Here is a 27,508-nt window from a genome sequence, read left to right as displayed (position 1 = left end):
TCAACTTTCCTTCCCAGTTATACTCCCCAAATAAAACTACTGTTAACCCCCTTTGTCCCCTTCCAAAAGTTATATATGTGTATAAAGACATATATGTATGTATCTTCTTTTCTATACAAAGAGATCATATACTTCTCTGTACCTAGTTTTGCATATAAGAACCTATAGTCCTAACTTACTTTTTAAAGCCACTATTTAGTCTTCTGTTACATAGATGTGTCATAATTTACCAATTCCCTATCAATGTACTTTTCTTTCCCCCATCAATGTACATTTAGGTTGTTTGTTTTTTCAAATTACAAACAATATTATAAAGTACATATATCCTTATGCACTTGACCAAATACATGTAGGATAAATTCCTACAGTTGAACTGCATCAAAAGATATTTGCATTTAAAAGTTTCATAGGGGCGCCTAGGTGGCTCAATGGGTTAAAGCCTCTGCCTTTGGCTCAGGTCATGATCCCAGGGTCCTGGGATCGAGCCCCACATCAGGCTCTCTGCTCTCCCTCTCTCTCTGTGTGCCTCTCTGCCTACTTATGATCCCTGTCAAATAAATAAGTAAAATATTTTTTTAAAAAAGTTTCATAGATACTGCCAAATTGCCCTCCAAAGAGATTATGGCATTTTACAATCCCATCAACTATGTACAAGGCCCTGTGTCCCAGCACCTTCATCAACATGGGTACACTATGAAACAAATTGTCCGTGATTCCCTGAGATGTTTCAAATGTTCCATCATCTTCCCACCTCCACCTTCAAGTATTCTTTCCCTCTTTTTAGCTTTCTGGTTACTTTTGATTTTCTTCCTGCCCTCTCTGAGAAGGCTGTCTTGGACCTTTTTTTAAAAAATTTTATTATTCAAGTATCTAGTTAACATACAATATTATACTAGTTTCAGGGCATAGCATAGTGATTCAACAATTCTCTCCATGACACACCTGTCATCACCTGTCACCATCTAACCTTCTTACAATATTATTGACTATATTCCCTATGTTTCACTTTTAACCTCTCTGACTTATTTATTTTCTAACTAGAAGTCTGTACCTCTTAACCCTCCCTTCACCTGTCTCGCTGCACCTTTTTCTACACTTACACTCTTGGTTTCTTCCCCACTTCTCTAGCCACCTTGCTTTTTCCTGCTCACAAATTTCCATTATAGTTTTCTGCAGCTCCCATGATTCAACAACAACAACAACAACAACAAAAAAAAAAACAGTTCCCCTGCCCTGCTCTCCCAACCTGCTGGCCCTTCTGAACCGAGAGAGAATGTTAATAGGGAAACCCGAAGATCTTTAATCTGGGCCAAAATATCAGAAGGAATCTTGGTGTAACTCTAAAGAAAAAGAACACTGAGAAGAATTCCGCATTATTTCCTCTGTTAGAATTGAATCTGTTATTTTTTCTTCTACATTCTACACCTGGATTTCCTCTCTTTAAATCAACAGTTCGTAATTTTTATTCATTGCTCCTTTTTTTTTTTTTTTCCTCTTTTGGTAGCTAGAATTGGAGAGGAGGCAAAAGGAGGGAAGGAAACAAAGGGAAAATCCCAAAGTGGCTGACTGAAGAAGAGGAACAAATGGGCAGGAAGGGTAGAGGTAAGGAGGCAAAGCAGAGCTTAAAAAAAAAAAAAAAAAAAGCCAACTTCTTAAGTCCTCAAAGAAAAGTTCTTTACTTTGGATCTATCACCACCCCCTTCATTCCTGAGCTCTAAAAACAGGATCCTAGTGCAGGAATGGGTTTGAGGGTGGGGAACAGTAAAGAGGGAGTGAAAGGATCCTATTCCTCAAACTGCAACCCCCTCTTCATCCCCAACTTCTTATCCAGCAAAGCTCTATCCACCACCAAGAATCAGCTTAATAGAATAAAACCACTTAAGGCTGAGGCTCAGAGAAAGTCAAAGACCCCACAATCTCCTTGCCTATTAAGCTTCTTAGAAGTTAGAATGCTGCTAAAGAAAGTGATATTATGGCCAAGCAAGCGACTCAGGAAGAACACAAGGATAGTAAGTTGGGAGGAGGGAGGCCAGTTTGGGGGTTTATAAGCATCTATCGTTAATGAAAGATGATGGGGCAGCGGGTGGATCCTGGAGTGGGAGCAAAAGTAGCCAGCGTGAGAAAGGGCGCTCTTGTAGGTCTTCAGGTTGAGACTGAGGAGACAGGTATTTACAGAATGTACAAAAGGGACTAGAATCTGGATAGAGAAGAAGTAATTGTTTTCTTAGGCTAAAGGGGAGAACACAGCTTCACGTAAGCTCCACGTAAGTAATCAGAAGACAAGCAAAATAAAGCCACCTACAACAGTTCTTTCCTAGGTCACATTTCCCAATGATTTCAGGCATTCTGCCGCTTCCTTATCTTTCTCCCCAACACAGCTGGCAGAGTCCACAAGCTTGCTCTCTGAAAGGCTGCCAAGGAAGAGGCCAAGAACAAGACTCACCAAACCCTTAATTCCCAAATAAAGTCCTGATGGCTCCCTGTCCTTCCCCTGGTAGGAGTTTAGCGTGGAATTCTGGTTATTTCCACCCTATGTCAGTTAAGGTAGTTAAAAGGAGAGATCATCAGATAAGGTGTAGTCTCCTTGCTCCAATCTCCATGTAACTGGAGCCAAGAAGGCAAGACAACATTATAGGGACCAGCTCCTTAACGTCAGTCGGGAATTTTTTTCAGCTATAGAAAGAGCTGTCACAGACTGCACAAACTCGTAAGAGATCAGGGCTCATCAGTCACTGCCTCTATAATGTAATCAAGAATAGAAGCTGGGGCAAACTAGAATTTAAATAAAAATTTGAAGAAAAAAAAAAAAAGAAGAAGAAGAAAAAAACCCCAAACAAGAATAGAGGCAGGTGAGGGAAAGGCCTGGTCCAAGAGACTTCAAAACTGTGACAGAGTCCTTGTGATAGCGACAATGAAACCCAACATGTATTAAGGGTCTACTTTGTGCCAGGAACTATTCTTGGGAGTTTATTTGCATCTTATATGAACTCTCTTACCTCTTAACAACCCTAGGAGACTGGTATTAGTGCAAGTCCTACTTTACCCTGAGGAAACTGAGGCACAGAAAGACCACACATGTCTGGCCTGTCTCAGAGCTAGCTCTCTTTGAATGGCTCTGTCTGTAAAGTGCAGAGTTCCCCACTGGCAGGCTCTGGCCCACAGACAGCATGAGGAGTTAGCAGATGCTAAAACCATCTGCCCCCTCTCCCATGTTGGGGTATATCTGACAGACTCGTTTTTGTTTTGTTTTGTTTGAGATCATAACTAGAAAGTTCCAGGCAACACATTAGGGACTGAGAACAGAGATGAGTAAAACACTATTCCTACCTCAAGGAACTCACAGAGCAGGTGGGGCAAGAGAGAGGCCTGTGAGGGCCAAAACAGACCTCGCCTAAGGGCTGCTTCACTACAAAGGAGTCCTACAATTTCTTCCAGTGTGGACACGCCCTGGCATACAGACACGAGGTACCAAGAAGTATCTGTTGCACCATGAACAGATACAAGTATTATTCTTATTACCTCACGAACCTGACCCACAGTCTTTCCTCTCCTGGAGTTTTCCTCCTTCCCATTGGCTCAGCAGCCAAACTTCCTGCTTCTGAATCTCACCTCTGCTATCCCTTGCTTTTGTGACAGTGGGTATGTGCTTAAATGCTCTGGGCCTCGGTTTCCTCATCTGTAAAATGGACATGATAACAAGATCGATCTCAAAGGGACTTTATGAGGACTAAACACACAAGTACTTATAAAGCACTCAGAACCGTGTCTAACTCATGGAAAGCACTCGAAAGGTGTTAGCTCTTCTTATTAGGAGCAGTGCTGTGTGTCTGTCTTTGCCCGCAGTCATTTCTCTTGCAATAAAAAGACTGAATTTAAATGCGTCTGGGATGGTTAGTTTAAGGAGGATAGGAAGTCTCTGGGACTAAATAGGAGAACAGTTCCCCTGGGAAGTTGGAGGAATAACCCTGGAACTTGTTAATTAAGATCTTGTTAATGAATCTGCTTGTTAATGGTCTATTAAATAATCACACAATGAAGTTTACCGCACAAGTAAAGCCTTTCTCAAATGCTTGCTCTTTCCCAATCCTCCTGGCTCAGCTCTGACTTCTAAAGATCTCGCCTGAGAGGCAAGCCCTTCCAAATCCTTCCAAATCTGATAGCCCTCTTCACCTTGTCCTACACGCCTGTAGAGCCTGGTTGTTCTTGTGGCCCAAGCAAGGTCTCCAGGGCAGAAAGCCCTCTTCACCTCCATTCTGCCTATCAATCCTTTGGCCAAGGCATTCTGCCTCTAAGTCAAAATATTTCCCTTCCCAAAATAGGAATAGAGTCACGGGCCCTGGGAATTGAAAAAGAAAGGTGCTCTGAACTTTGCTGAGAAGAAAGGCAGAGGGTGAATTCGTTTCAGTGGGAATCCAGCAAAATAATATTTCGGCTCAGATGTCACAGATCCATACAGAAATTAGCCTGCCAACTTGCATCCACAAAGAGTACAAAACTTTTGTCCCAAACCCCCTAGGAAAATAATGCTTCAGCCCAGCCCGTGGCGGAGACCACAGCCTCTCTTGTGGAGTCCGGCTGCAAGGATGGAACTGCAGGTAGGAGGGCTCCCTCTAGGTTGAACACTCAGGTATTTCATAAACCGCTTTACTCCCCCAAGACCATGCTGCTCCTTAGACAGATGCTCCCAGAAGGGGAAGAACGCGTTATACGAGGTATGGGTACATGTTATCTGTGGTCTGTGTGCTCGTATGCCATTTATACGGTAACTTTTGGATGATAAAACACATCTGTGTTCTCTTTCCTGATTCAACAACCCTGTAAAGGAGGGCGAGGATTGTTTGCCGCCTTTCATTGTATATATGAGGCTCTGGGGCTCAGAGAGATGGACGGACCCAAAGGTACACAGCTTGTAAATGAGAAGCTGGAGCTTCTGGCTCTGGGCTCTTGGCCTGTCGCTGAGCTGTTTCCAAAGCCTCTATTTCTAGTCATCACTTCCCACTTGTCCATGTGCCAGGGGCTGCCCAGCCCAGCGGTGGATCCCGCGTGGTCCTTCAGACTATGTCAAAGCGGGTAGAGCCAGCTGGCAACGCTCAGCATAACTCGGTCGAGGAAACAGGGACCCTGCGTTCCCGTATTCTCACAACAAATATTTAATACTGAGCCAGGTGCTAAAGGAGGAGAAACACTGGGTAGAGTCACATAAGAAGACAGACCTGGGCTCGTGGAGGAGGGGCAATTAGGCAAATAATTACAATACGGTGTGAGGAGTGTTTTAAAAGGGGAGAGTAGGTCCAGAAAGGGACACCCCCTCCAAGTTCATGAGCAAAATAGACGAGAGCATGGGTTCGTGTGCAGGTGCCTGAACCACCTGAAGCTCGCGGTTCGCTGAACCTTCCATCCACCCGCAGCTGTGCCCACAAGGGTTAAAGCTTGCAGCAGAAAGCCAATCTGCAGGTACTGGTGACTAATTCAGCCTCTGACCCACCATGAACCCTTATTTCTTTACAAATGAGCATTTTAGCATAAGAAGAAAGCTTAAGGGCTGGGGAAGAAGAGAGAGGAGGCTGGCAAAACCCCTCTCTAGCCCCAACTCGGCAGTATAACAGCAGTGAGCAGCCCAGCTGGCTGGAGCCCAAGGAGTACCAGAGCGCGCACTGGCTCTCTCACATCTGGCTAAGCACCGCGAGCCCCTCCACTGGGCCACCTTACAGCTACTATACTGCACCAAGAAAGGGGCGGTCTGAGCACGTACCATCAGCCGGTCAGCAATAAGGGAAGAAAAGGGAAACAACTCAAGGAGGAGCAAGGGCCAAGGGGGCAACTAGAGGCAGTTGGACAGATCCCACCCATAACAGGAGACTGGAGAAGAAAGACACTGTCTTAAGCGGAGGCTGCATCTTCACTCTTACCACTCCAGGCTTCTGGGTGGAAGCCCAGCTCTTCCCCTCTGCTTGCCCATACTGACTCGCCTTCCTCCAAAGCTGTACTCCTTGGTGAGATTTTCCCTCTGAGACTCTTAGCCTTGGTGAGTGACTCATACACTTTAAGGAATCTAAGAATGGCCTGCTTGCTAAATATACAGATTTCCAGGTCACATCCCCTGTGATTCTGATTAGAAGGTCTGATTAGAAGGCCTGGGAGTATGCATTATAGGTAATAATCCCCCACCCCACCCCAAAATCTGCACCCCCCCACTAGTGGTAGGGAAGCTGATGGTCCTTAAATCACATTTTAAGAAGCCCACCTGTGGGAATGACTCCCCCTGAGATCCCAGAGCCCCTGCTGTCTGTTATTTTATATCATCATCTCTTTTTTCATATATACATCCTAACCACTCACCTTCACCATAGGCCCACAAGAAGAGGAAGTATCATTTACTTTTTTGACTCCTCTGCAAACAGCCCTGAGCACCGAGCTCTACAGGAAATGCTGTGGCTGTTGAGTGATGACCACGATAAGAGGCCAGGGGAAGGAAAACCACAACAGGGATGGCAGAGAACCGAGGCCCTGGCTGGAGGGAACTGTTTTTAGTATGCCTACGTGTGCCAGCCTGGAACAACGGTTTGCCTTGCTTTCTTTTTTTCCTTCTTCAATAGTCTTGGCACTACATGCCTAACCTCCCTCATGAAAGTCACGCCTGAACAAAGCACCTCCCATAGGAAACTTTGCCAAGAAATCCTGCCAAGAATCCTGGGTGCTGTGTGGCTTAGTTTAACGGTCAGGGAGGACTTTAGACCTTCAGGCTTATCGGATCTCTGTGCAAGGAGAGTATACAGCTGAGCATCAACTTGAGTAAAAAGACCAGGGCCCTTGATCTAGCCCCCGAAACATCCTCAAGGGTAATGGTCTTCCATATTCAACAAATATTCCCTAAGTACTTTGTATCAAGCATGGTTCTGGGTATTCACTGGTCTTAAGATATCATATGTCATTACAAAGTATTTTAGAGTGACTTATCTTTAGAAAGTTACTTTTGTTTTGTTTTTTAATACTTAAGGAAAACGAAAAAATGGCAACCTACTGAATGGGAGAAGATACATGCAAGTGATGTATCTGATAAGGGGTTAATATCCAAAATATGTCAAGAATTTATACAACTCAATACAAAACCACAAATAATCCAATTAAAAATGGGCAAAGCACCCAAACAGACTTTTTCCAAAGATGACAGACAGATGGCCAACGGACACATGATAAGATTCTCAACACTAATCATCAGGGTAATGCAAATCAAAACCACAGTGAGATACTACCTTACACCTGTCAAAAGGCTACAATCAAAACCACAGAAAGTAACAAGTGTTGGCTACGATGTGGAGGAAAAGTGCAGGGCTGGTAGGAATACGAATTGGCGCAGCCACTGTGGAAAACACTATAGAGTATTCTCAAAAAATTAAAACTAGAATTACTGTAGGATCCAGGAATTTCAATAGTGGGTATTTACCCCCCAAAAATGAAAACACTACTTCAAACAGATATATGCACCCCTATGTTTATTGCACCATTATTTACAATAGCCAAGATATGGAAGCAGCCCAAGTGTCCATCCTAGATGTATGGACAAAGAAGATGTGGCCACATATATATACAATGGAATATAACTCAGCCATAAAAAAGAATGAGATCTGGGCGCCTGGGTGGCTCAGTTGGTTAAGCGACTGCCTTCGGCTCAGGTCATGATCCTGGAGTCCCGGGATCGAGTCCCGCATCGGGCTCCCTGCTTGGCAGGGAGTCTGCTTCTCCCTCTGACCCTCCCCTTCTCATACTCTCTCTCTCTCAAATAAATAAATAAAATCTTTAAAAAAAAAAAAATGAGATCTTGCCATGTGCAGCAACATGGAGGGACCTAGAGGGTATAATGTTAAGTCAGTCCACTCATATGTGGAGTTCAAGAAACAAAACAAAGGAAAAAAAGAGAGAAAAAAAGACTCCTTTTTTTTTTTTTTAAAGATTTTTTTTTTTTTTAATTTGGGGCACCTGGATGGCTCAGTGGGTTAAAGCCTCTGTCTTCGGTTCAGGTCATGATCCCAGGGTCCTAGGATTAAGCCCTGCATCTGCATCAGGCTCTCTGCTCAGCAGGGAGCCTGCTTCCCTTCCTCTCTCTCTGCCTGCCTCTCTGCCTACTTGTGATCTCTGTCAAATAAGTAAATAAAATCTTTAAAAAATATTTTTTTCTTATTTATTTGAGAGAGAGCATGAGAAAGGAGAGGTCAGAAGGAGAAGCAGACTCCCTGCTGAGCAGGGAGCCCAATGTGGGACTCTATCCCAGGACTCCAGGATCATGACCTGAGCCAAAGGCAGTTGCTTAACCAACTGAGCCACCCAGGCACCCCAAACAGACTCTTAAATACTGAGAATAAACTAGTGGCTGCCAGAGGGGAGGAGAGTGGGGGGATGGGTGGAACAGGTGAAGGGGATTAAAAGGACACTTATCTTGATGAGCACTGAGTAATGTACAGAATTGCTGGATCATTATACTGTATGCCTGAAACCAATGTTTCTACTACTCTATGTTAGTTATCTCCTCCCTCTACTACTCCATGTTAACTATACTTCAACAAAGCAGACAAAACAAGAGAAAGTTACTTTAAAAACAAGACCCTATATGATGTTCGGCTTCAGAAGTATATAAGCATTAAAGGAATGTTCTCAGGAACACTTGCCTATGGGATGAAGTACTATAGAGATCCAAGGTCATGCCTCAGGTCCTGGCAGACAGAAATTCTATTTTTGCTTTATCATAAGCAGTCCTTGGCAACTCTGGAGTTCTTTCTTCCACTCTCAGATGCTATACTTTGTCCATAAAGGCAAACTGCCACACCTAGCCCCTTTGAATAAAGTAATTCCTTCTTGATGTCCAGATATCAGCTTAAAGGTCACTCGCTCCAGAAAGTTATCCACATTCACAGACAAGATTAGGTGCTCCAGCTTCTAATCCCGTGGCATTTTATACTTCCCCTATTGTACTTTTCACAACATCCGGCAATTGCTTGCTAAACTTTAAGCTACAGTAAGGCAGGGGCTGTATATAATCTGCCTTGCTCATCATTGTATTCCCAGTGCTTAGCATAATGCCTGGAACAATGCAGGTACTTAGTAAATACTGATTGAATAATTACATGAATTAATGAGTGCATCATATTAGCAAGATGGAAACTGAATCATGCCTCATGTACTCTGCCAGTTTTATCCATAATACACCAATAAACACCTAAAATAAGCAGCAGTGTTCCTTCTGTGGGGCCAGCACAGTATGGAGGCAGAGCTGAGGCTCACAGGATCACCCCAATACAGACTCCAGGAGGCACTTCCACGACCAAAGGATGAATATAATGCTCCAAAGTCAATATAATATCACTAAGAACCTGAGAGTTAAATCAGCCGTAAGCCACAACGCCAGCCCTGTCACAGACTTGATGGTAAGATCTTTCAAGTCACCCAACTTCTCCTAGACCCAGCTTTCTCATGAAGAGGGTATCAGGCCCTTCAGCAGCAAGGACCCTCTTTAAATAAAAAACAAGTGATGGTAAGAAGCTACTCACACTGTGGTAGGAAGTTGGAAGAAGAGGGCAGCTCTGGCAATGAGGCATCGCTACAGTTAGGAAAGGGTTAAGCCCAAATGTCTGTCTGGGATCTCTTACCAGTAAATCAGCCTTGACTGCTGCTCAGGCTGAATGAAGCCCCACCAGGTTGGCCTGTCAGGAAGGAAGCCCATGCGTCCAGACTTTTGTTGTTCTAAGGATTTTTTTTTTTTTTTTTTTTTTTAAATTTTACTGCTCAGGAAGGAAGGCAAAGCCTAGGCTCTAACTGCAGTCCCCGCTGATTCTTTACCTCAGCATGCACCACTGCCTTCACCTTCCTATCCACCTCTTGGGTGCAACTCTTCTCTTTTCTGGAATTCCTCCCTTCCCTTGACTTTGGCATTGGGACCTAAATCTCAGACTTTCCCCCCTTCTTTAACAACTCAAAATTAAGAATGGTTGAGCTTTTCCCTTCCTACCTAAGGACTGGGGGTAGCGTGAGAGGAGAAGTGGGTGCTCTTCACCACCAACAGGGACCTGAACCCCTTCTGTGCAACAGAGTCATTCATGAAGGACCTGACAAGGATTGAGGTGTTGGCCTCAACTGGCCGCCAATGGCTATTTCTGCTACATATGTATGTGAACAGGAGACTTTTCAAATCCAAGCCACTATATTTAAATAATAGACTCAAATCCAAGGTCCTGAGGCAGGTCAGTCTTGCCCACTCCCATCCCCCTACTCTCCACTTCTCCCACTGACGTGCAGAATCATTCTCTGATATTCCCAAGCCCCATGGGGCCTTCTTTCTACAAAGAAGAAAACACTGAGTTTATTTGTGCACTCAGGGTAATGGACAGCCCTCTTATACTCCTAGGAAAATGCACACAGACACCATGGAAGAGGCCTATCCCCGCCCAACCCTGCCCTCCCCTTCCCCTGCTAATCCCACCCCAGCAGCTCCCCCAGCTCAGTCCTGCTGCTGTATTTCTCTCCTGACCTACAAGCCCCCTTCAAGCCCCGTCCTAAGCCTCCCCCAAGCAGAGACAATCCATCATGCTGTGGGACTGTGACACACACAGATGGGGGAAGGTTCACAGATTTCTCTCACATAGGCAAGAGGGTAAAAGTGCCTGTATAACTTAAAATCTAGGGACATACTAGAAACTCTGGGGCTATGCATTCTAATACTAGTCAAATACCATTACAGAAAATCTGATTACATATAGCTCAAATCTCTACCACAAACAAATTCTAATGGTCCATTTGTTTCAAATGATATCTGATAATACAAAGTTCCAGAATAAGAAAATATGAAATCTGGCTTCTCTGACCTGGGCCACTGCCTTGATAACTAACTAACCCTGGTCAAGTCGCTTCCTGACTCAGACTGGGTTTCTTTAACTCTAATATTGCCTTCCTTCTAAATAAAATGAAGGGAAAAAGAGGTCAGAGGGCCACCGGGGCTAATCATGGTGGATGGGTAATAATGAAGGGAGGTGAAGCAGCTGGGTATTGCAGAAAAGGGCTCTGAGACTTTCTCTCTCCTTTTTCCATATTGCCATAAGGCATGAATGTGTGAAAGGATCCTACATACATGCCAGTTGTTAATGACCCTGTGTTTGGCTACATCAGTGCTTCTAACCATGAAGATTATACCACCAGATTATCCTTGAAATAAGTTATTAGGTATTGAATGCTTAGTATGTCTGAGGTACTGTTCCAAGCATTAGCTGTGTGTTTAATCTCATTCAGTCCTTCACAACAGCTCTTTAAGTTGTATAATTCCCATTTTACAGGTGAGAATACCGAGGCCCAGAAAGGTCAGGTAATTTGCCTAAGATCACTGAGTAAGTAAGTTAGAGGGTCAGGATCTTACTCCAGAGGCTACCCTCCTAACTACTGTGTTATACTGTCTTCCTTTGATCTAAAACATTTTCAAGTTGAGGCTCCAAAAGGGTAAATGCAACATTTATTCCTCTCACAGGTATTTATTCTGCTAGGCTACTCTGACTTGGTGTAAGTCACACTCCAAAAAGCAAAGACCAAATGAGAGCACTCTAGGATTAGTTGGCACCTAAAGGGGAGTCATACACCTGAAAATAAAGCAAAGGTCTGTCCAGGACTGGCCCTTGCCCCCTCCCTACAGCTTTCGCACTGTCTGCTGCTCTAAGATGGATGCAAAGCCATAAGTCTCAGCCTGCAAATGAATTTCAGTGGAAAAAGACAACCCTCATCTGGTGAGTCACACTGAGGCTTACTGGGCTTGATTTCTCATGAGACTGTACCAAAAGGTCCCTTCCTTACACATACAGCTCTAGACTTTCCTGCAGCTCCGCGTCTGCTGAACAGAATGTGCTGGATGCAGCTCCATGTCTTCCCCCCAAAAACACAACTTTCATTTCCTCTAGGTCATCTTCAATCAGAACACATTCCACAGGGAAGATTGACGGTCAAATGTCTGAATGGCCAGATGGTTATGTGTGTCTACAAAACCTCCACATCACTTGTCTGTTTCCAGCTTCACCCAGGACCTGGGTAGGAACTTGTTTTTTTAAAAATACACATCAAAAGCAGATCAGCATTTGTGGACACCATGATAGGGGATGTAATGCTGTGAGAAAACATTTGGGAAGGGGATAGCCTCTGATCTTAGGTTCCTAGAGTGTTAGGTGAGAAAAGCAAATTTTGAATTATTTTTTAAGCTAGGCAGGATTCTTTTGGTACCCCCAAATAATCAATACGTTTATAGCTGAGAAAGGCAATTTCACATATCTCTTGAAAAACTTCCTACCTACTTTTGTCGTTATTAAGCCTCAAGGCGTAAATAAATTCTTCTTTTTTTCTCTCCAACCTCTACACCTTTGGGATAGAATAGTCTAATAGATATTACTCAGTGCAATGCCAAAGAGTGGCAAACAGATGAAAACTTGGGAGAAAAATTAGGTTATAATCACCACCGTTAATTTATTCAATACTCAACTAACACTGAACCTTTCGATGGGATTGGCACCAATGTCCCTGCAAATTTTTTTAGTACTAAAACTAAACTGTGCTTAAGATTATAGAAAAACCTAACCCATTGGGTAAAAAATGGAAGGGAATGAATTCCTCCTGTTTACTCAGCATCTGACAGGTTTACTTATTCATACCACAGCCTATCATTTCTCCAGGCCTAAATCCATAGTCCCAAATCAGGATCTTTTCCTGGAAAAGGCCTAAGAGAGAGACTAAATAAGTGAAAGTTCTTTTGCAGAAAATTCTCCTCCTTGCCCAAAGAAAGAGATATTTACAAATTCCCACCCACAGCACAGACTTGCAGTTTCTATTCAGCCACAAACGTCACAATTTAAATGGTATTTTTTAAACGTGAAGGCATTTTAGCTGCTATAGGGCAATAAGTTATCCTCAAGTCTGCAGTTCATCTGTCGTTAGGGGGGGAAATGGCACTGGGAAATGCTGTTAAACTGTTGGAAGAGAATATTCAAATCCAAAGATTACTGTAATTTTGGTGTTACAATTGTGTGGGTTTTACACTTAAAATGTATCATCACTCCAAATCCCAAGTATTTATAAAGAGTACATTCCAACATGGACGCTGATATTTATTGACCAGATGGACGTGGTTAATAAGACTTAAAAAAATGAAAAACCATTATGAATGAATATATAACTCTATTAAATGTATTGTCACTCCAGATGCCGAGTATTTACAAATAATACATTTCAATGTGTGCTAATATTTATTAACCAGATGGATGTAGCTAACAAGGGTTAAAAATAAGAAAAACTAATATAAAAATATAATTCTATTTTTTCAGTTTCCTCTTCTGCCTAATGAGGAAAGGGGATGGGGACGGAGAGCAACTTTTGTTATTAGGATACAATGTGTGTTTTTTGTTTTCACACAAAAAAGGGCCACCAAATAATCAACCTGGGGCCGCTGACCGGAAGGCAGCCCCGGAAAACTTCCCGTGGGAAGAGTTCCAGAAATTGCCCGGACTTTAACAAGCCCCGCTGTGCTGGCTGAGAGCCTCAGACGGTCCAAGGCGACCGAGACTCGCCTCGCCCGAAAACCAGCCATCCTGCGGATTCACGAACCCCAGGACTTGGGAAACATTCCCTGGAACGTTTTACAAATTTAAAAAGCGAGACGGGGAAACGTTTCGAATCTACAGGAGAAACCTCAAAGTCCTCGGCTGCCGAGGGAAATGCTAGCACCAGATGCGCGTGTACACACGTCCGTCCTCCTGGACGCGCCCCCGCGCCCTCCCCCACGCCCTCCTCCCTCCCCTCACCCCCCCTCCTCCTCGCCGCGCGCTGGCCGCCGGCGCGGGGTCCCCTCGCCTCCTCAGACAGCCACGCGCTCACCTGCACCTCCCGCCCCGTCCCCCATCAGCCCGACCCCCCGCGTGGGCCTGCCCCCCCCCCCGGGGGAGTCACACTCACTCCCTTGTCCTCACCCCGTCCCCACACTCCCTCTGCGGCTGAGACGACAGCACAGGAAACCGACCCAGAGCTCGGTTCCTAGTGCGACCTGGGGCCGCGGTACGTGGAGGGCGGGGCGGGGCGGGGGTGGGGGACCAGGCCGGCCCGCGGGTCCCGGCCGCAGACGACGGCGGCGGCGGCGGCGTCGGCGGCGTCGGCGCGGGTCTCGCCCGGCCCTGGGGCAGCAGCGCCCGGAGTTCTCCCGCAGCCTCCGAGTCCAGCCGAGCGACGGCGAGGTCTTCAACATTTCTGAAACCACTTGAAAGCCATCTCGGTGGCGGAGGCTGGGGGGTCCTTTCCCAGGGGGGTCCTTTCCAAGGAGGCCAACGGTGCCCGCTCTGTGGTCCTTCCTTCCCCTGGCCGGGCCTCGCGTCTCTCCGCGCCCCCTCCCCCAAACGATCAATTACCAGCCACCCTTCTGCCGGGAGCGGCGAGGGGCTGGCTGGCGGCCGCGAGGAAACGGCAGCCCGGATCACTTCTGCATGACAATTGATGGGAGGGAGGGCGCGAGGCGAGGAGGGAGGACGGCTGCGGTGTCCGTTTTCTCACCATGGTGATTAGGCATTCCGGCCGCGCGAGGAGGCAGCCGCCGACCAGAGCGGCGCGGCGTGGAGCGAGGACGGGGGAAGAGAGCGAGAGCGGGAGCGAGCCCAGCCGCCGGGCGGGCGGCGGGCGAGCGGCGCGCTGAGCCAAGCCAAGCCAGGCCAGATGGCTCTGCAGCCATCAGGGACTGCTCCCGTCCAGCCCGGCCCCACTTTAGCTGTGCAAACATTTCTTTATCCCAACAAGACAATTAAACCCGGCAGCATGAAAAGGAGTCTCCATGACTGTGCTGGGAGTGAACAACCAGAAACAACCACACATTACAGGAGTTCTTGCCCTCCACCCCTGGAGAGAGGAGAAAAGGGGCTGCCGGAGAAATCAGGGAGCAGCTGAGGGATAACTGGGCTACGTGTGGGCAGTGGGTATGGAAGGAGCCATCTGACCCATCTCCCCTGGCGATCTGCTGGCCCTTCCACTGCGGTCATCTGCTCCAGCTACAATCCAGAAGTTGAGCCTGGGGACCTGACAACTATCCCAAACATCTTCCTCAGTGAGAGCAATTCTCCTAAAACCCCAGCTTAGGATCCCTGCCCACTCCAGTCCCAGGGCCCTTGGGAAGAATCCCCCTTAATATCACCCTCATGATGTAGCCAGGACTCCTCATTCCAGACTGTCCTTGGGCGTATGTGGGCTCAGCTGATCTGTTAAGACACAGGGTCTTCGATGATACATGACACATTCTCCGGGTACAAATACCATCTCCTACTCAGGGCTCAAGAAAGACTTTTCAAATACATCAAAGATGAGAGCAAAATAGAACATCCAGGAACTGCTGTAAGCCACCCGATTTCCTGCCTACCTGTGAATCTGCCTGACACAGGGAAGGGCCAAGGAAACAGGGCCACTGCAGGGTCAATGCCCAGTGCCCGTCCCTGAGGTGAATCAGAAGCCTGGGCCAGTCATTGCTCCAACTGGGACAGTTCTGGTTCCTCTCAGCCCTCTGGTGAGCCTGCATACTAGCCAACTCCAATTTGGGCTGATGGAGTAGAATGACTGGCAGGCTGGTTCCCCACCACCACCACCCCAAAACACAAAAACACCTGCGTCACCCAGGCAGGAATCTGGGCACAGGGGTGGCCAACAGAGCACAACAAGGAAATGCACATGGTAAGAGCCAGGGCGCTAAGGGGCTAATAAATGTATAGATTCTAGCACAAGGCAGCAGACAATACTTATCTTCCCTTTTGTTGTAAAGTTTCCTTAATGAGGAAATGTTTATTTTAAAAGCCCTGGGAAACATATCTGAAGACACTTCATATGTAAGACACACGTGGACTCTTCGTAATTGGTCCATAAATTTTAGCATCATTTCCCTGGACAAGAAGCCTTGGAGACTGGTTCAGGGAGTGACAATAAACAGGAGTTACCTCAGTTCCCTTCCTGGGGAATTACGCATCCTCCATGAACGGCTTCTCGCAAAACACTTCTCCCTTTCTCCAGGGCAAATAAGTCAGTCCTGCCGAGTCAAGGCTTCTTTTTTCCATAGAACCCAACACCTACCTCACAAATCACCTGTGATGCCAGGTAGGTGAACAGGGAAGCAAACCGGCAATCATCTACTAGGAGAGACAACACTTTACCCAAATAGCTACAATTTAGGTCTACAAAAATGCATATTTAATCGCAAAAGGAAGCCTATCGGCACCCAGATTTAAGGAAAGAACACGTGTGCGTTACGCCATGTCTGCAGGCCCCTCTTTCAAACGGGCTCACATGTGAACATATCTGCATATGGATGCAGTGTGTGAGCAGGGGGGTGGTTGCGACAGTAAAAACTGTCAGTGTTTCCATTGTAAAACTGATTTTTTCATTGACCTAAAACTCAATCATAAAACTTCTACTTTAAGTAAAGGACACACACACACACCCATGCTCAGCTCCCACCCCCCGAAAAAACCCCCTAAAGCTAAGTGCCTATTTAGAAGTTTTACTGTTGTATTTAATTAAGACTTTTTTTTACATTTTATGAGAAAAAATTATTTATGAGAAGAGAACTGAAGAATAAGTCAACCACATCAGAAATTAACTCTAAATTTTAAGAATAAAAAACTAGAATATACCTGGTTAATTTTGGCAATCTGACCAAAAGTCACTGCATCTATTACTTTGCTCTTTGGAACACTTTCTATCCTCTCTCTTCTGGCCTCCCCATCCCCCCTCACTGCCCCAGCTGCCCCTTAAGCTCTCCCTTTGGAAGCAGTCTTGTACACTCTCACTCGATTATCTGAGAAATATTACTTATTTCAAAACGGTTCTGTAGGGAGGACCTGAAAGGCATCTAGTGGGAATAATCAGGCCTTCTAACGGCCCTTAAATATGTATTTACATAAAACAGACCATAAATATTCCGACACACGTCGGCATATGACAGGAGCCAAGAAAGCTGCTGCCGACTTTGTCACAGTGCCTCTTCAACCCTTCCCTACAGAAAAATGTTTCTCCCGCCTTCCAAAAACTCAAAATCAAAAGCACAAACGCTCCCCAGTATAATCCTTCGAAGGCTGCTCTGCCCCCTAAGGAAAGAAAAGGAGGAAGGAACCCAGACCCAGGGCTATCACAGGCTAAGAGGCTCCTCTTCACTTGGTACCTTTGTTTCTTGTTAAAGATTAGTCACTAATGCAACTCTAGGTAATACTGTGGGGTGTGCAAACATCCTATGCTCATAGACACCCCTATAGGTTTTATGTTTGTGTAAGAGAAAAAAGAGAAGACAAAGTACTCTCGAAAGAAAGAATATTTTAAGCAAATAAAAGGAGAAAGGGTTCCCATTTCGGCAGCACTACAATTTGAAATGAAGTTTCCTCACCCTTCTGATCAGAATCTCATTAATTTCAAGGTCAGAATTCCATTTCACTTTGGGAGATAGACTCATTTAATTTTTCTCCACCCAGGCGTATTCCTGTGTGAGGGAGCCATCTCCATGGGGAATGGCACCACCACACAATGCAAACCAGGCAAACAGAAGAGTTATGGCTTTGACACTCGGAGGGGGAATGGATAGCCACATCTATGAGTTCTGACTTGACTAACAAGCTTCCTCCTGCTCTGGGGGTCTGACACAGGTTTGGGCTAAAAAGAGAGAAAAACAGAGACCAGCCAGATCTGCTGGGAGAGAAGAAAGGAATCTTGATCTCCAGATGTTACTTGGCGGCACGTTAGGTTTGAGAGGATTTCATCTTCGACTTGTATTTGGAGCAAAAAGGGGGGCAGAATCACCCAGGCCAGCTTTAGCCAGAGGTCAGATGACAGCTGGCCTTGATGGCTTGCCCACTGACAAATGAAAACTGCACTGAAGTAAAACACAACAGACCCACAAGACGCCAGCGTGTCCTGCAGGTATACTGGGAGAGCAGGATGGTAAAGCATGCATCAGCTGTCCACAAGGGGAGATGACGGAAGAGGGGCCCAAGCGAAGTGAGAGAACACATGGGCACTTGTGCTAGCAGCTTCTCCCTGAAGTGGGGAGGTCTTGGGCTTACAGACGCTGACATAAAAGACACACTTGCAACATATTTCAAAACCAAAGAGCGATGGATTTACAAGGCAGGTTGATTTTATGATGACTTTTATTGAAAAGGTACGCTGGGTTTAGGCAGATGCCTTTTAGCGCAGGAAAGTTAACACAGTGCCTAATTCAAGGAGACAGCCTGAGGAAGCAGTGCCGACAGGGGAGAGAGCTGCAATGTCTCTATTACTCTCCTCGGCATCATAAAGAGAAGAGAAAAAAAATGGTATTCGTGTTGGTGGTTATGGAGAGGACAGGAGCACAAAAAAAAAAAAAAAAAAAGAAAGGGGAAAGCAAACCTCAGATGTAGTTTTCTTAAGAAAATAAAATGAAGCAAATCTTAGAACAAAGGGTTGGGTGGAAAAACGCCCTCAGTTCATAAATTCTCACCAGGCTTGAAAAAAACTGCTCTGCCTACCCACAGCCCAAAAGCGTCAGAACACAATTATTCTCTGATTCTATTAGAGGAGAAGATTGCAGGGTTCAGCACTCCTGGTCTACAAGTTCCAAATAAAAGCTTGGTTCCAACTATTAGCAAGGGTCACCAAAGCTCAACGAGGCACTGGGAGAACACAAGAAAGCTGTTCCATAAGCAGAAATTAATAATAGTTATGAACATCAAATATGGAATAGTCACACAGGTCAACCGTGTCTAGTCCTAAAAGTGAGCCCCAGGATAAGCATCCAGCAAACCTGTTAAATCCCAAGAGAAGTCGGCTTTCTAGCCTTGCGATCGCAAGGAAAACACAGCTGTTTGAAATGCTTTATGGTGATTGACGACACCTTTGTCCTTCTCTGAAAAAATAGCCTGATGTGGGCAAGGGCTGAGAGTTGGGAAAATAAAATCACGTGGAGTCCACTGGATATGATACAATGGAAAAGCTAAAAAATAATGTCAAGATCAGAGAAATATAATGAGGACAGCAAAGAGAGGAGGTATGGACAAGTTTCTTCAGGCCCCCCAAATATCCTAGGAACCTATGCTTTCTAATAAAATGACATTTGCTCCCGTATACATATGGCACCGCTCTTCATTCCAGACTGAGCCCCCAGAGAATAAGTCAATCATGCCCTGGGGAGAGGCAGCTTGGAGGCCAACTTGCCTCTGGCTACCATCAGGAAAACATGTCCTCCCGGAACTGTCAATGCTCATCGACATTAGACAAGTAAATGTTAGCACTCTGCAGCCACTGAGTGGGAAGGAGCCAGCCCTCCCTATTCCTCGGAGCATGAAAACTGCCACCGACCTGTTGAACACTACTGTGAGGCAGGGCTTGCTGGGGATAGGGAAGGCTTGCACCAAAGTACTTACATCTGTCATTCCGATCCTCTGGGCTTGAAGAGGCTTCCCGATCCGAAATGAGGCCAGAGACAGCAAAAATCTTCTTCCCAGTATCATCAACCTTAAGTGAACCGGGGGAGCTAGATGGCAGCTGTGTCCCAAAGTCATATTCCTTGCCATCTGCATCTGAGAAGCGCAAGTGGGGAGACTCTGTGTCATGGCAGTTCTTAAGTCGCTTGGCCGGCGTAAAGGCTGACTGGTAACTCTCGCGGTCCTCAGTGGAAGCGAAGGGACGGAAAGCCCCCACTCCACTATGATTCAGCATACTGATTGGGGTGCAATCTAGATTTGGGGGAGCAAACTGAGGGTGGAGGTGCAGTAAAGAAGGGGGAAAATCACGATTGGCAAAAGTGCCAGGCACCCCACCTTGCCGATGGTACATAGAGGCAAAGGTGTAGGAACCGTTGGTGAAGGGAATATGCACGTCCTTGTCTACTGAGACAGGTACACCAAAGGGTCGTGGCTGCTGACAAGGGATGGAAGCATCGCGGCTGGCCTCAGCCGTGGACGCCAGGACCATCAGTGCTGGGGATGCCAGCGGGTTGGGGAGGTAGGATGAGTTCTCCATCTTGAAGGCTGCCCGGTGTAAGTCCATTGGAGTCTCTTTCTGTGGCTGGTGTCACACGAGAAGCAGTCTTCCCTGGGAGGGAGGCCGAGTGGCACCTTGGATCAGGGCAGCGAATATTACTGGGGAATCATCCCCTTCTAAGACCTGCGGAAACAGCAAAGAGAAGAAAAGAGGGGGGAGGAAGGTCAGGGGGAGGAAAAAAAGGGAAACCCCAAGTGATCGAAACACCATCCTTCTGGCTTACAGATGCTCGGGCAAGAGACACCAGAGGCTTTAGGAGCCAGTGGGCAGCAGCATCAGACCATTTTCATTCAGGAAAATCAATAGACAACTTACTGTGATGTACGCGTAGCTGACTTTGGTCCCTACACGTTCCGGGTGAAATGCGCCTGAGCCCAGCAAAGGAAAAAAAAATCATAAAACCTCCAAATACAATATTCCCTGAGCAAATGAGCTTTGGAAGGCCAAGGCATCCAGTAGATTAGGTGGGGTCTATATTTTAAAGGGTTTGCACCTGCACACACGGCTCATGGCAGGCCTGATGTTCAAACAGAGGCGAGGTTCTACCTAGGTGACCCCCCACAAACACATTCTCTCTTCATCTCCCCTGACAACGCCCTGGTGCTGAAAAATTCCTAAATCAAGCACATCTAGACCATCTGTACATGCTAGTCGGTACGAATTGTACGTGTGGATAAATCACACACATCGGCACATACATCAACACATATCTTCATGTATCATTTAAAGCTGTTTCCAGAAAGAAGTGCAATGTTATTTTTGATGCACACCCCTCTCTAATCATACAGGTTTTCTCTTTTCTGAGAAGGAACAAAACCTTCATCAGTAAAATGCCTGGCATCTCTGACAATATTTAACACCATAATGGGTGCCTTTGGCATATGTTCTCTAGAAGCGGCTGTCTTCCAGGGGCAGCAAAGAATGGATCGGTAATTTTAGTTACTAATGCACTCGCTCCTAAGTAGATTTGTAAACAGCCTTGAATTTGCCATTAACATTTGGAGCAAAATGTTAACAAAATTTCTGACTTATTTTGCTCTGCTTATTGGCCTGGTCACAGTTGTTGTCTGATAAAGGCCCATGGAAAAATCTGGAGTTCGGAGAGACTTCCTTCAATTTCCTTTTTAAATTTAGGTTGTACATCTCCATAGTCACTGATTCCATTTCAAAATTTATTTTGAGTAGGGGGTTGGGGGAGTGAGAGAAGGGCTATGTATCAAAAGTCAGGATAACATAAGATGAACACTAGAATTTATTAGCTTCAAAAATATACACTAGACAGAAACTTAATGAAACTCAAAGTGTAACCAAAAATCACCATCTGCTACAAATTATCACCTTTAAATTGAGAGTCATAGCTCAAACAAGAATTTACCCCTCCTTTTAAGGAAAAAAAAAAACACAAAACACCTAGATAATGGAGTATCTTTGATATTCCCTCAACTAGAGAAGCCTCAGTTAAACTGTAGATGAATCCCCTTGGCTTAATGCAGTGCAAAGAGAGTATTTCCTTTTCTCATCCTGTAGCAGACGTGTCAATGACTGTTATTAATTGGGAAGATGAGTGCACACCATCAGACTGCTTCCTCATTTGGCATCTCTCCTTATAGACATCATTGCTAAATTACCAGATTATGTATCTCACATTAACGGATTTTTCTCTCTTCCAAATTTTAAATAACTTTCCTGTCAAGTTATAGCAGCTCAGGGAATGATCTGCCAAGGACAGCCAGTTAGCCTGACAAGCCTGGTCTGGAAATCCTGTTCTTGGCTGTTTCCAAGTCAGATTAATGGTCACACAACATGGATGCTCTAAAAGTGGGTCTAGGGCTGTTCCAAGGGTTCTAAGCAGCTCTTCATAACAGAAATAACTAACTACTTGTCTCTCAACAAGCAATATCACATGAGGCAAGCAGGAGAAAAGGACAAACATAATACACCGCAGGTGGGGGGTGAAGGGTGGAATGTTTTCCCCCCAAATAACCAATTGCCCAGAGAATTCACTTTCTATTTTTACTTCCTGGATCACCTCATTATGTTAAATGAGTTTCATAAATTAGCAATCTGGCGACAGCACCGGACACTCCAACAGAACACGGTGAATCACTCAAACCTGGTTATTCATTTGAAACTTCATTATACTGAAAATAAATCAACAATATTTTTCCAGGCCACATCTCTTTTACTCTACTGTGTGGGCGTTGGTCTCTGTGGGGGGAGGGCCTGTGTGTGTGTGTGTGTTTTCTTTTTCCTTTTCTTTCTTACCCCCTCCTCACATTAACAACTTGTATAGATGGGGCTTCAGCAGACCACAGTCATTATGAAAATCTATAGTTAATACACTCCCAATGTCAAAATGTCATGGGTTTAAACACAGAACCCAAAATAAGAAAACTAACTGACCCTCTTAATTAAAAAAATATGGATTGTAAGATAATCAGCTTGATGGAGCATTTGGGTGACTGTAAAGAACCAGGCAAAGGGAAAGTAAGTAACTGTTACTTTTCTGCCTCTATGCTGATTTTTTTTAATTTAGCACTTCGTGCAAATCCAGATTAAAATAACTCCAGCTATTGATCCGAGCAGTGGAATTGACATTAATTTTAGTTCACTTCTCACTTTGCAAAGGGATCAATAGGAAGTAATAACAGCTGACATCCCCGCTGAAAGGAGGAGAAAGAAGGGCTGAAGACAGAAATCGAAAAGCAACCAAATAAATCATCAGCTACTTTTCCACGGCATCAGACAAACTCCAAACAGATTGCAAAAAGTCTTTGTTGAATTAACTAAACAAGGAGGAGGGATCAATCCACGAAGCTAAATAAATTGTCTGGCAGGCAGTGAGGTTGGACGGGGGGACCAGCAAATATTGAGTTTTAAAATTTTCAAATCCTTGACGTGATGGGTTTGGTTCAGGTCCGTATGTGTGGGAGTTTGTTTGTTTGTTAAATCACACACCCGACCCTGGTTTAAAGTGATTACAAAACGCCAGCTAACTGAATAATTAGTGAGATTACTAATTGCGTGGCTAAACATGCCAGAACCAAGACAAATGAAACGAAGAAACTGGCGTTTGGAACGTGAAAATGTCTGGAGCTGGGCTGATGCGCAGCGCTCTGCGCTCTTCGGCGCCAACTGGCCACTTTCGCATTGAAAAACCGAAAGCCAGAAAGAAAGTCTCAGAGAGTGGGCGATCTCCCACCCCAGCCTCTAACCATCCCCGTCCAGGGTCTGGGCTTCCTGACCCGCGCTGGGATCCGCGTAGAAGGAAGCGGCGCTGCTGTTGCCGCTAGGAGCCAAACCCACTTGCAAATGACTGCCACAAAGAAAAGCTGCAAAGCCTCTTTCCCCGAGCCCTGGCTCTGAACGCCGACCAAACTACGACTCTGCGGGCAATTAAAACGCACACACAACACTCCTCTGCTTATTACAACAGGTGACATTTTTGTGGTCTCTGACTCGTTTCCAAAAGCCAGGAATTAAAATAATAGAACAAATTAAACGATATTTTTCCTTTGCATAAATAAACTTTTAAAAAATTAACAGGCAACTTAAAAAGCAAAGAACAATGGGAAGTGGGGCCAGAGTAGTGGGGGGTTGTGAAGAACTCAGGAAAGAATTTTTTTTTTTTTAAAGTTCACAGACTTCTTCGCTTGAAGAGAATTCCCGCACACCAAATGCCCAGGGGGTATTTGGAAACACCGCTCTAACAGAAATTTTACCACCATATGCAAGAGCTCAGGAAGCATAAGCTTAACACTATTCCAAAGGTTGGGGCCAACGCCTGCAATTCAGACGTGGCCGGGTATCGGTCCCAGATTTGGGCCCCGACCCAGGCCCGGCGTGGCCAACGGGTGCGAATCCGAAGTAACCCGGCCTCTCCAAGAGTGCGGGGCTGCGGGGCTGCCAGTTCAGCCAAGCGGGTGCAAAATTCAGGCGGGAGGAGTCTTAGCCCGGGAAAACCAACTCTTTTAGGGAAAACGGAGGAAGAAGAGGTGAAGGCGAAACCTGCAAAAACTTGGGGCCAACGCAGCGCCGAGACCACCACTCCTTGGCCTGACGTCTCCCCCAGCTCTCGGCTGCCATTGCACAAAGAATACTTTAGATCCCAACAACCTCTGCACGAAAGCAGCTGCTTGTAACTTTGGGGGAAACAGGGCGCCGGCCAGGCAAGAACCGACAAGTGCGAGGAGCCCCGGTCCACAGCCGGGCAAGGCCCGCGGGGCAGGGACTGGGGGTAGTCTGCCTTCGATCAAAGTCCAGGGACCTCGTGCAGCTGAACAACCCCGCCCCGCGGGTCACCCGGGTCTCCGCGCCGCGCGCCACCGCTTCGGCGGGCAGCCACCGGGCTCATGGATTCTGGCGCTCCCATAAATGCGGGCCGGCGCGGGGAAACCGGGCCCTCCCGGTTCCGGGACTGTGGGCCTGGGGTGAGGGAGGTAGAGTTTTGCCTTTCGCGCCTACGCCGTCCGGCCGCCGCACGCAACGCAGCCTCGCAGAACAGGTGTGTGTCCCCGCTCGCTGGGCGCCCGGCCCCGGTCGGTCACCAGCGGGGCGGCGCCGCCCTGTCCTCGGCCTTCCCCCACCTCGCCCCGGATCGCAGCGAGCGAACTCACGCCACTTTTGCCGGGTTTCCGCGGGCCAGGAGGGATGGGAACGTAAGACTCCCGCATCTCTTCCTCGACGCTCTTTCTACCTTCCCCCCTCGGCTCGTTTTCCATTTGGGGCAAGAACCCCCCGAGACCGGCAGAGGAGGAGGCCGGGCATCCCTGGCCGCTCAGCTCCCTCCAGTCTGACCCGCCGCTTCCTCACTGCCCGCCCTTTTTTCTCTTTATTTTTCCTCCCCCCCCCCCCCTTTGCTCCTCAAGCCGAGTCCAGAGCGGGGGCTGGAGGCGAGACGTGGCTGGTGGGCATCGCGGGCAAAGCGCGCCCGAGTCCTCCCTCCCTGCTCTTCGCGGGGCAGGGAGGCGGCGCAGGCCACAGACCCCGGACGGCCCGGCCCGGCCACGCCAGGCAGGGCTGAACCCCACACCAAGCGCCCCCGCCCCATGCACCCACCCGGTGCGACGCGCGCCCGGCTAGGAGCCGGGGCCCTGGCCCTACGCTGGACCTGCGGCCAGGGCCCAAAAAAGCAGTGCGTTCCGAACGGGAAACGAGAGCTTTTCCTCTGCCTCCGGGCAGCCGGAGCCCCCGCTACTTCGGGGCTCCCGCGCGCCCTCGCCGGCCGGGGACCGCCTGGGCCTCGAGCTCTTGGAGGGGCTCGTGGAGCAAAGGACAGACCCGGCATCCCCTCTGATGGTCTCACCACCGTGGGCGGCCTCGCCCGGGGGGCCACACGGAAGCTCTCCGCCCAAGTTTGTTGTGCCCTGGAAGAAAAGGCTTTCCCTTACAAAGCACAAAGGCGAAACGCCCAGGCCGAGCCCTGAAAAGCCCGGGGCTGGGGAGGGGGGCCGGCCGGAGGCTCGGGAGCGCGGTGGCGGGGCCCGGCTCCCGGGCGGAGAAGGTCGCTCCGCAGGGGCTGACGAGCACGGTGGCGGTGGCCGCAGGACTGCAGCGACCTGCGTGCTCGCTGAAAAGTTTTGTTCTCAAGTCGAAGGGAGAGAAATTGTTACTCAGTTTAAGGCAGGTCTAAGATTAAAATAAAAAGAGCCACGCGCCGCTGTCTACACGGCGGTCCTCCCGCCCGGCTCCGTAGAACCACGGGGCTAGAGTCCCGACCCCGAAAATCCCGGGAGACCCCCCACGGGTCCGGCTGCTCTAAGGCCAGGCGGGTCCAGCCGGTCGGAGCAGGGAGTTTACCGGTTGCGTTTAGAACGGTCCACCTCACTGCCAGCACCTGCCTCCTTCCTGCGCGCCGCGACTCCCCCCCACCCCACCCCCACCTCCCTCCACGCCCTTCACACCCGCCCCCGCTGGGAAAAAGTGAGCCGAGCACCCGGGGGCCCGAGGCTTCCAGCGCTGCGCGCGTACCCCACCCGGCCGGGGGCGAGCAGTGTGGGGGCGGTGGGGACCCTCCTCCCTATGCTCTCCTCTTCCCCACCCTGCCTGCCGTCTCAGGCTCCCCACTGAGCACCGCCTGGGCCGGGCCCTGCCGGAAATCGCCGCGGGATACGCGGGGGAGCTCGGCTACAGGACTATCTCCGCATCGACCCAAACAAAGTGGGTACGGGGCTTATTAAAAGATGGAAAAAAGAAGTCCTGCTCCCTTCCCCGGCTGTCCCCTCACCCTCCCTACTTGTCCGATTCCCGCGTATGGTCCCTCCCCCTCGCACCCCCCAAATAAAACACATTAAGGAAAACTCAAGACGGAAAGTTTGAGCGAGGCAGCGCACGGAGTGCGCAGGGCACCGTTGCCGGGAGGCACCGTCGCGGAGATCTGAGACGCGCCAGCCCAGGTCCCAGTCCCTGCCCCTGTCGCGGGGAGCCGCCCGAATCCCTAGGAAACGGACCCGGAAAGTTAGGTTCCCGAGCAACCCGCCGCCCTCGCACCCACCCCTCTGTGTACGCGCACACATCCACACCCCTTTCTGGTCTCCATACTTGCCGTGGAAATTCCTTGGGAGAACGGTCGCACTTTTCAGGACACGGAGGGAAGGAGGCAGTGAGTGTGGTGCATGAAAAGTCCCGGGTGCGCAGAGCCGGCGGAGGCAGCGGTGGCGGCGGCGGCGGCAGCGGCAGCAGCAGCAGTAGGCGGCTGGCCCCGGGTTTGTGTTCGCGAGCTGCCTGGGATTGCATGTACAGATCAAGAGACTCGGTTGGTGTGAGAGAAGGAGCAGTGCTGCCTCTCAGCGCTGGCTCTAATCAGTGAATGAGCCTCCACTCTCCCAGGGACTCGGAGACACACACACACACACACACACACACACACACGCACACATTCTCTCACACTCACACACATACAGGCACTCTGAGCACTGAATACATTAGGGCACTAAGGGACTCTGGGAAATGGAGTCCAGAACCAGGGCACTCCTGGAGAACAGACCTGCTGGCCCTCAGGAAAGAGCTGGAAAGTCTTGGGGTCGCTGGACATTGTGGTAACCCAACAGAGAGCGCATGCTTTTGTTCACACTTCCCCCTCATCACATGCCCCACACCCCCGCCCGGGGAGATCTCAATGAATTGTTTGGTGCTCTTCCTTTCTTGAACCAAAAGTGACCAAGAGTAAATGGTCTTTAAGGCTAAAGTCTTTAAGGCTGACACCCACAGCAGCTGAATGACTCCCAGATCCTGGCTTCCTCATAAACTCTGCCTTTTTCCAGAAAAATCTTACCTACTGCTTTGCTCCTGGAATACTTCTCAGGGTCTTTGCCTATAACAGTAAGATAACAGATAAATATAAATAAAACTACAAGTTTTAGAGATTGTGGAGAGGGTGTAGTTTAGCACCCAGAGTCAAGAATTAAAAATTTTACTGGTATTTATGTTACAGTTCTCTTTTTTTTTTTTCCCCAAATCATCT

At 47.7% G+C, this 27,508-nt stretch overlaps 1 protein-coding gene across 4 annotated transcripts in view; it reads right to left on the bottom strand.

Annotated features, from left to right (window-relative positions):
* The window catches only part of RNF220 (ring finger protein 220), a 224,376-nt gene extending 197,439 nt beyond the window's left edge, over window positions 1-26,937 (bottom strand). For all 4 annotated transcript variants that reach the window (XM_082687258.1, XM_082687259.1, XM_082687260.1 and 1 more), the window contains exons 1-2: window positions 26,591-26,937; window positions 19,428-20,169 (exon numbers count right to left, since the gene is read on the bottom strand). In XM_082687258.1, the coding sequence (XP_082543384.1) occupies window positions 19,428-20,052 (625 nt within the window). In that variant the 5' untranslated portion in view covers window positions 20,053-20,169; window positions 26,591-26,937. The remainder of the gene's footprint in view (window positions 1-19,427; window positions 20,170-26,590) is intronic.
* Between the last annotated feature and the right edge of the window lie 571 nt (window positions 26,938-27,508).

Source organism: Mustela nivalis (assembly GCF_964662115.1).
Source record: "Mustela nivalis genome assembly, chromosome: 10".
In the NCBI taxonomy this organism is placed as follows: domain Eukaryota; kingdom Metazoa; phylum Chordata; class Mammalia; order Carnivora; family Mustelidae; genus Mustela; species Mustela nivalis.
Note: the sequence above shows the minus strand (reverse complement) of the source record. Positions and strands in the feature narration are given on the sequence as shown.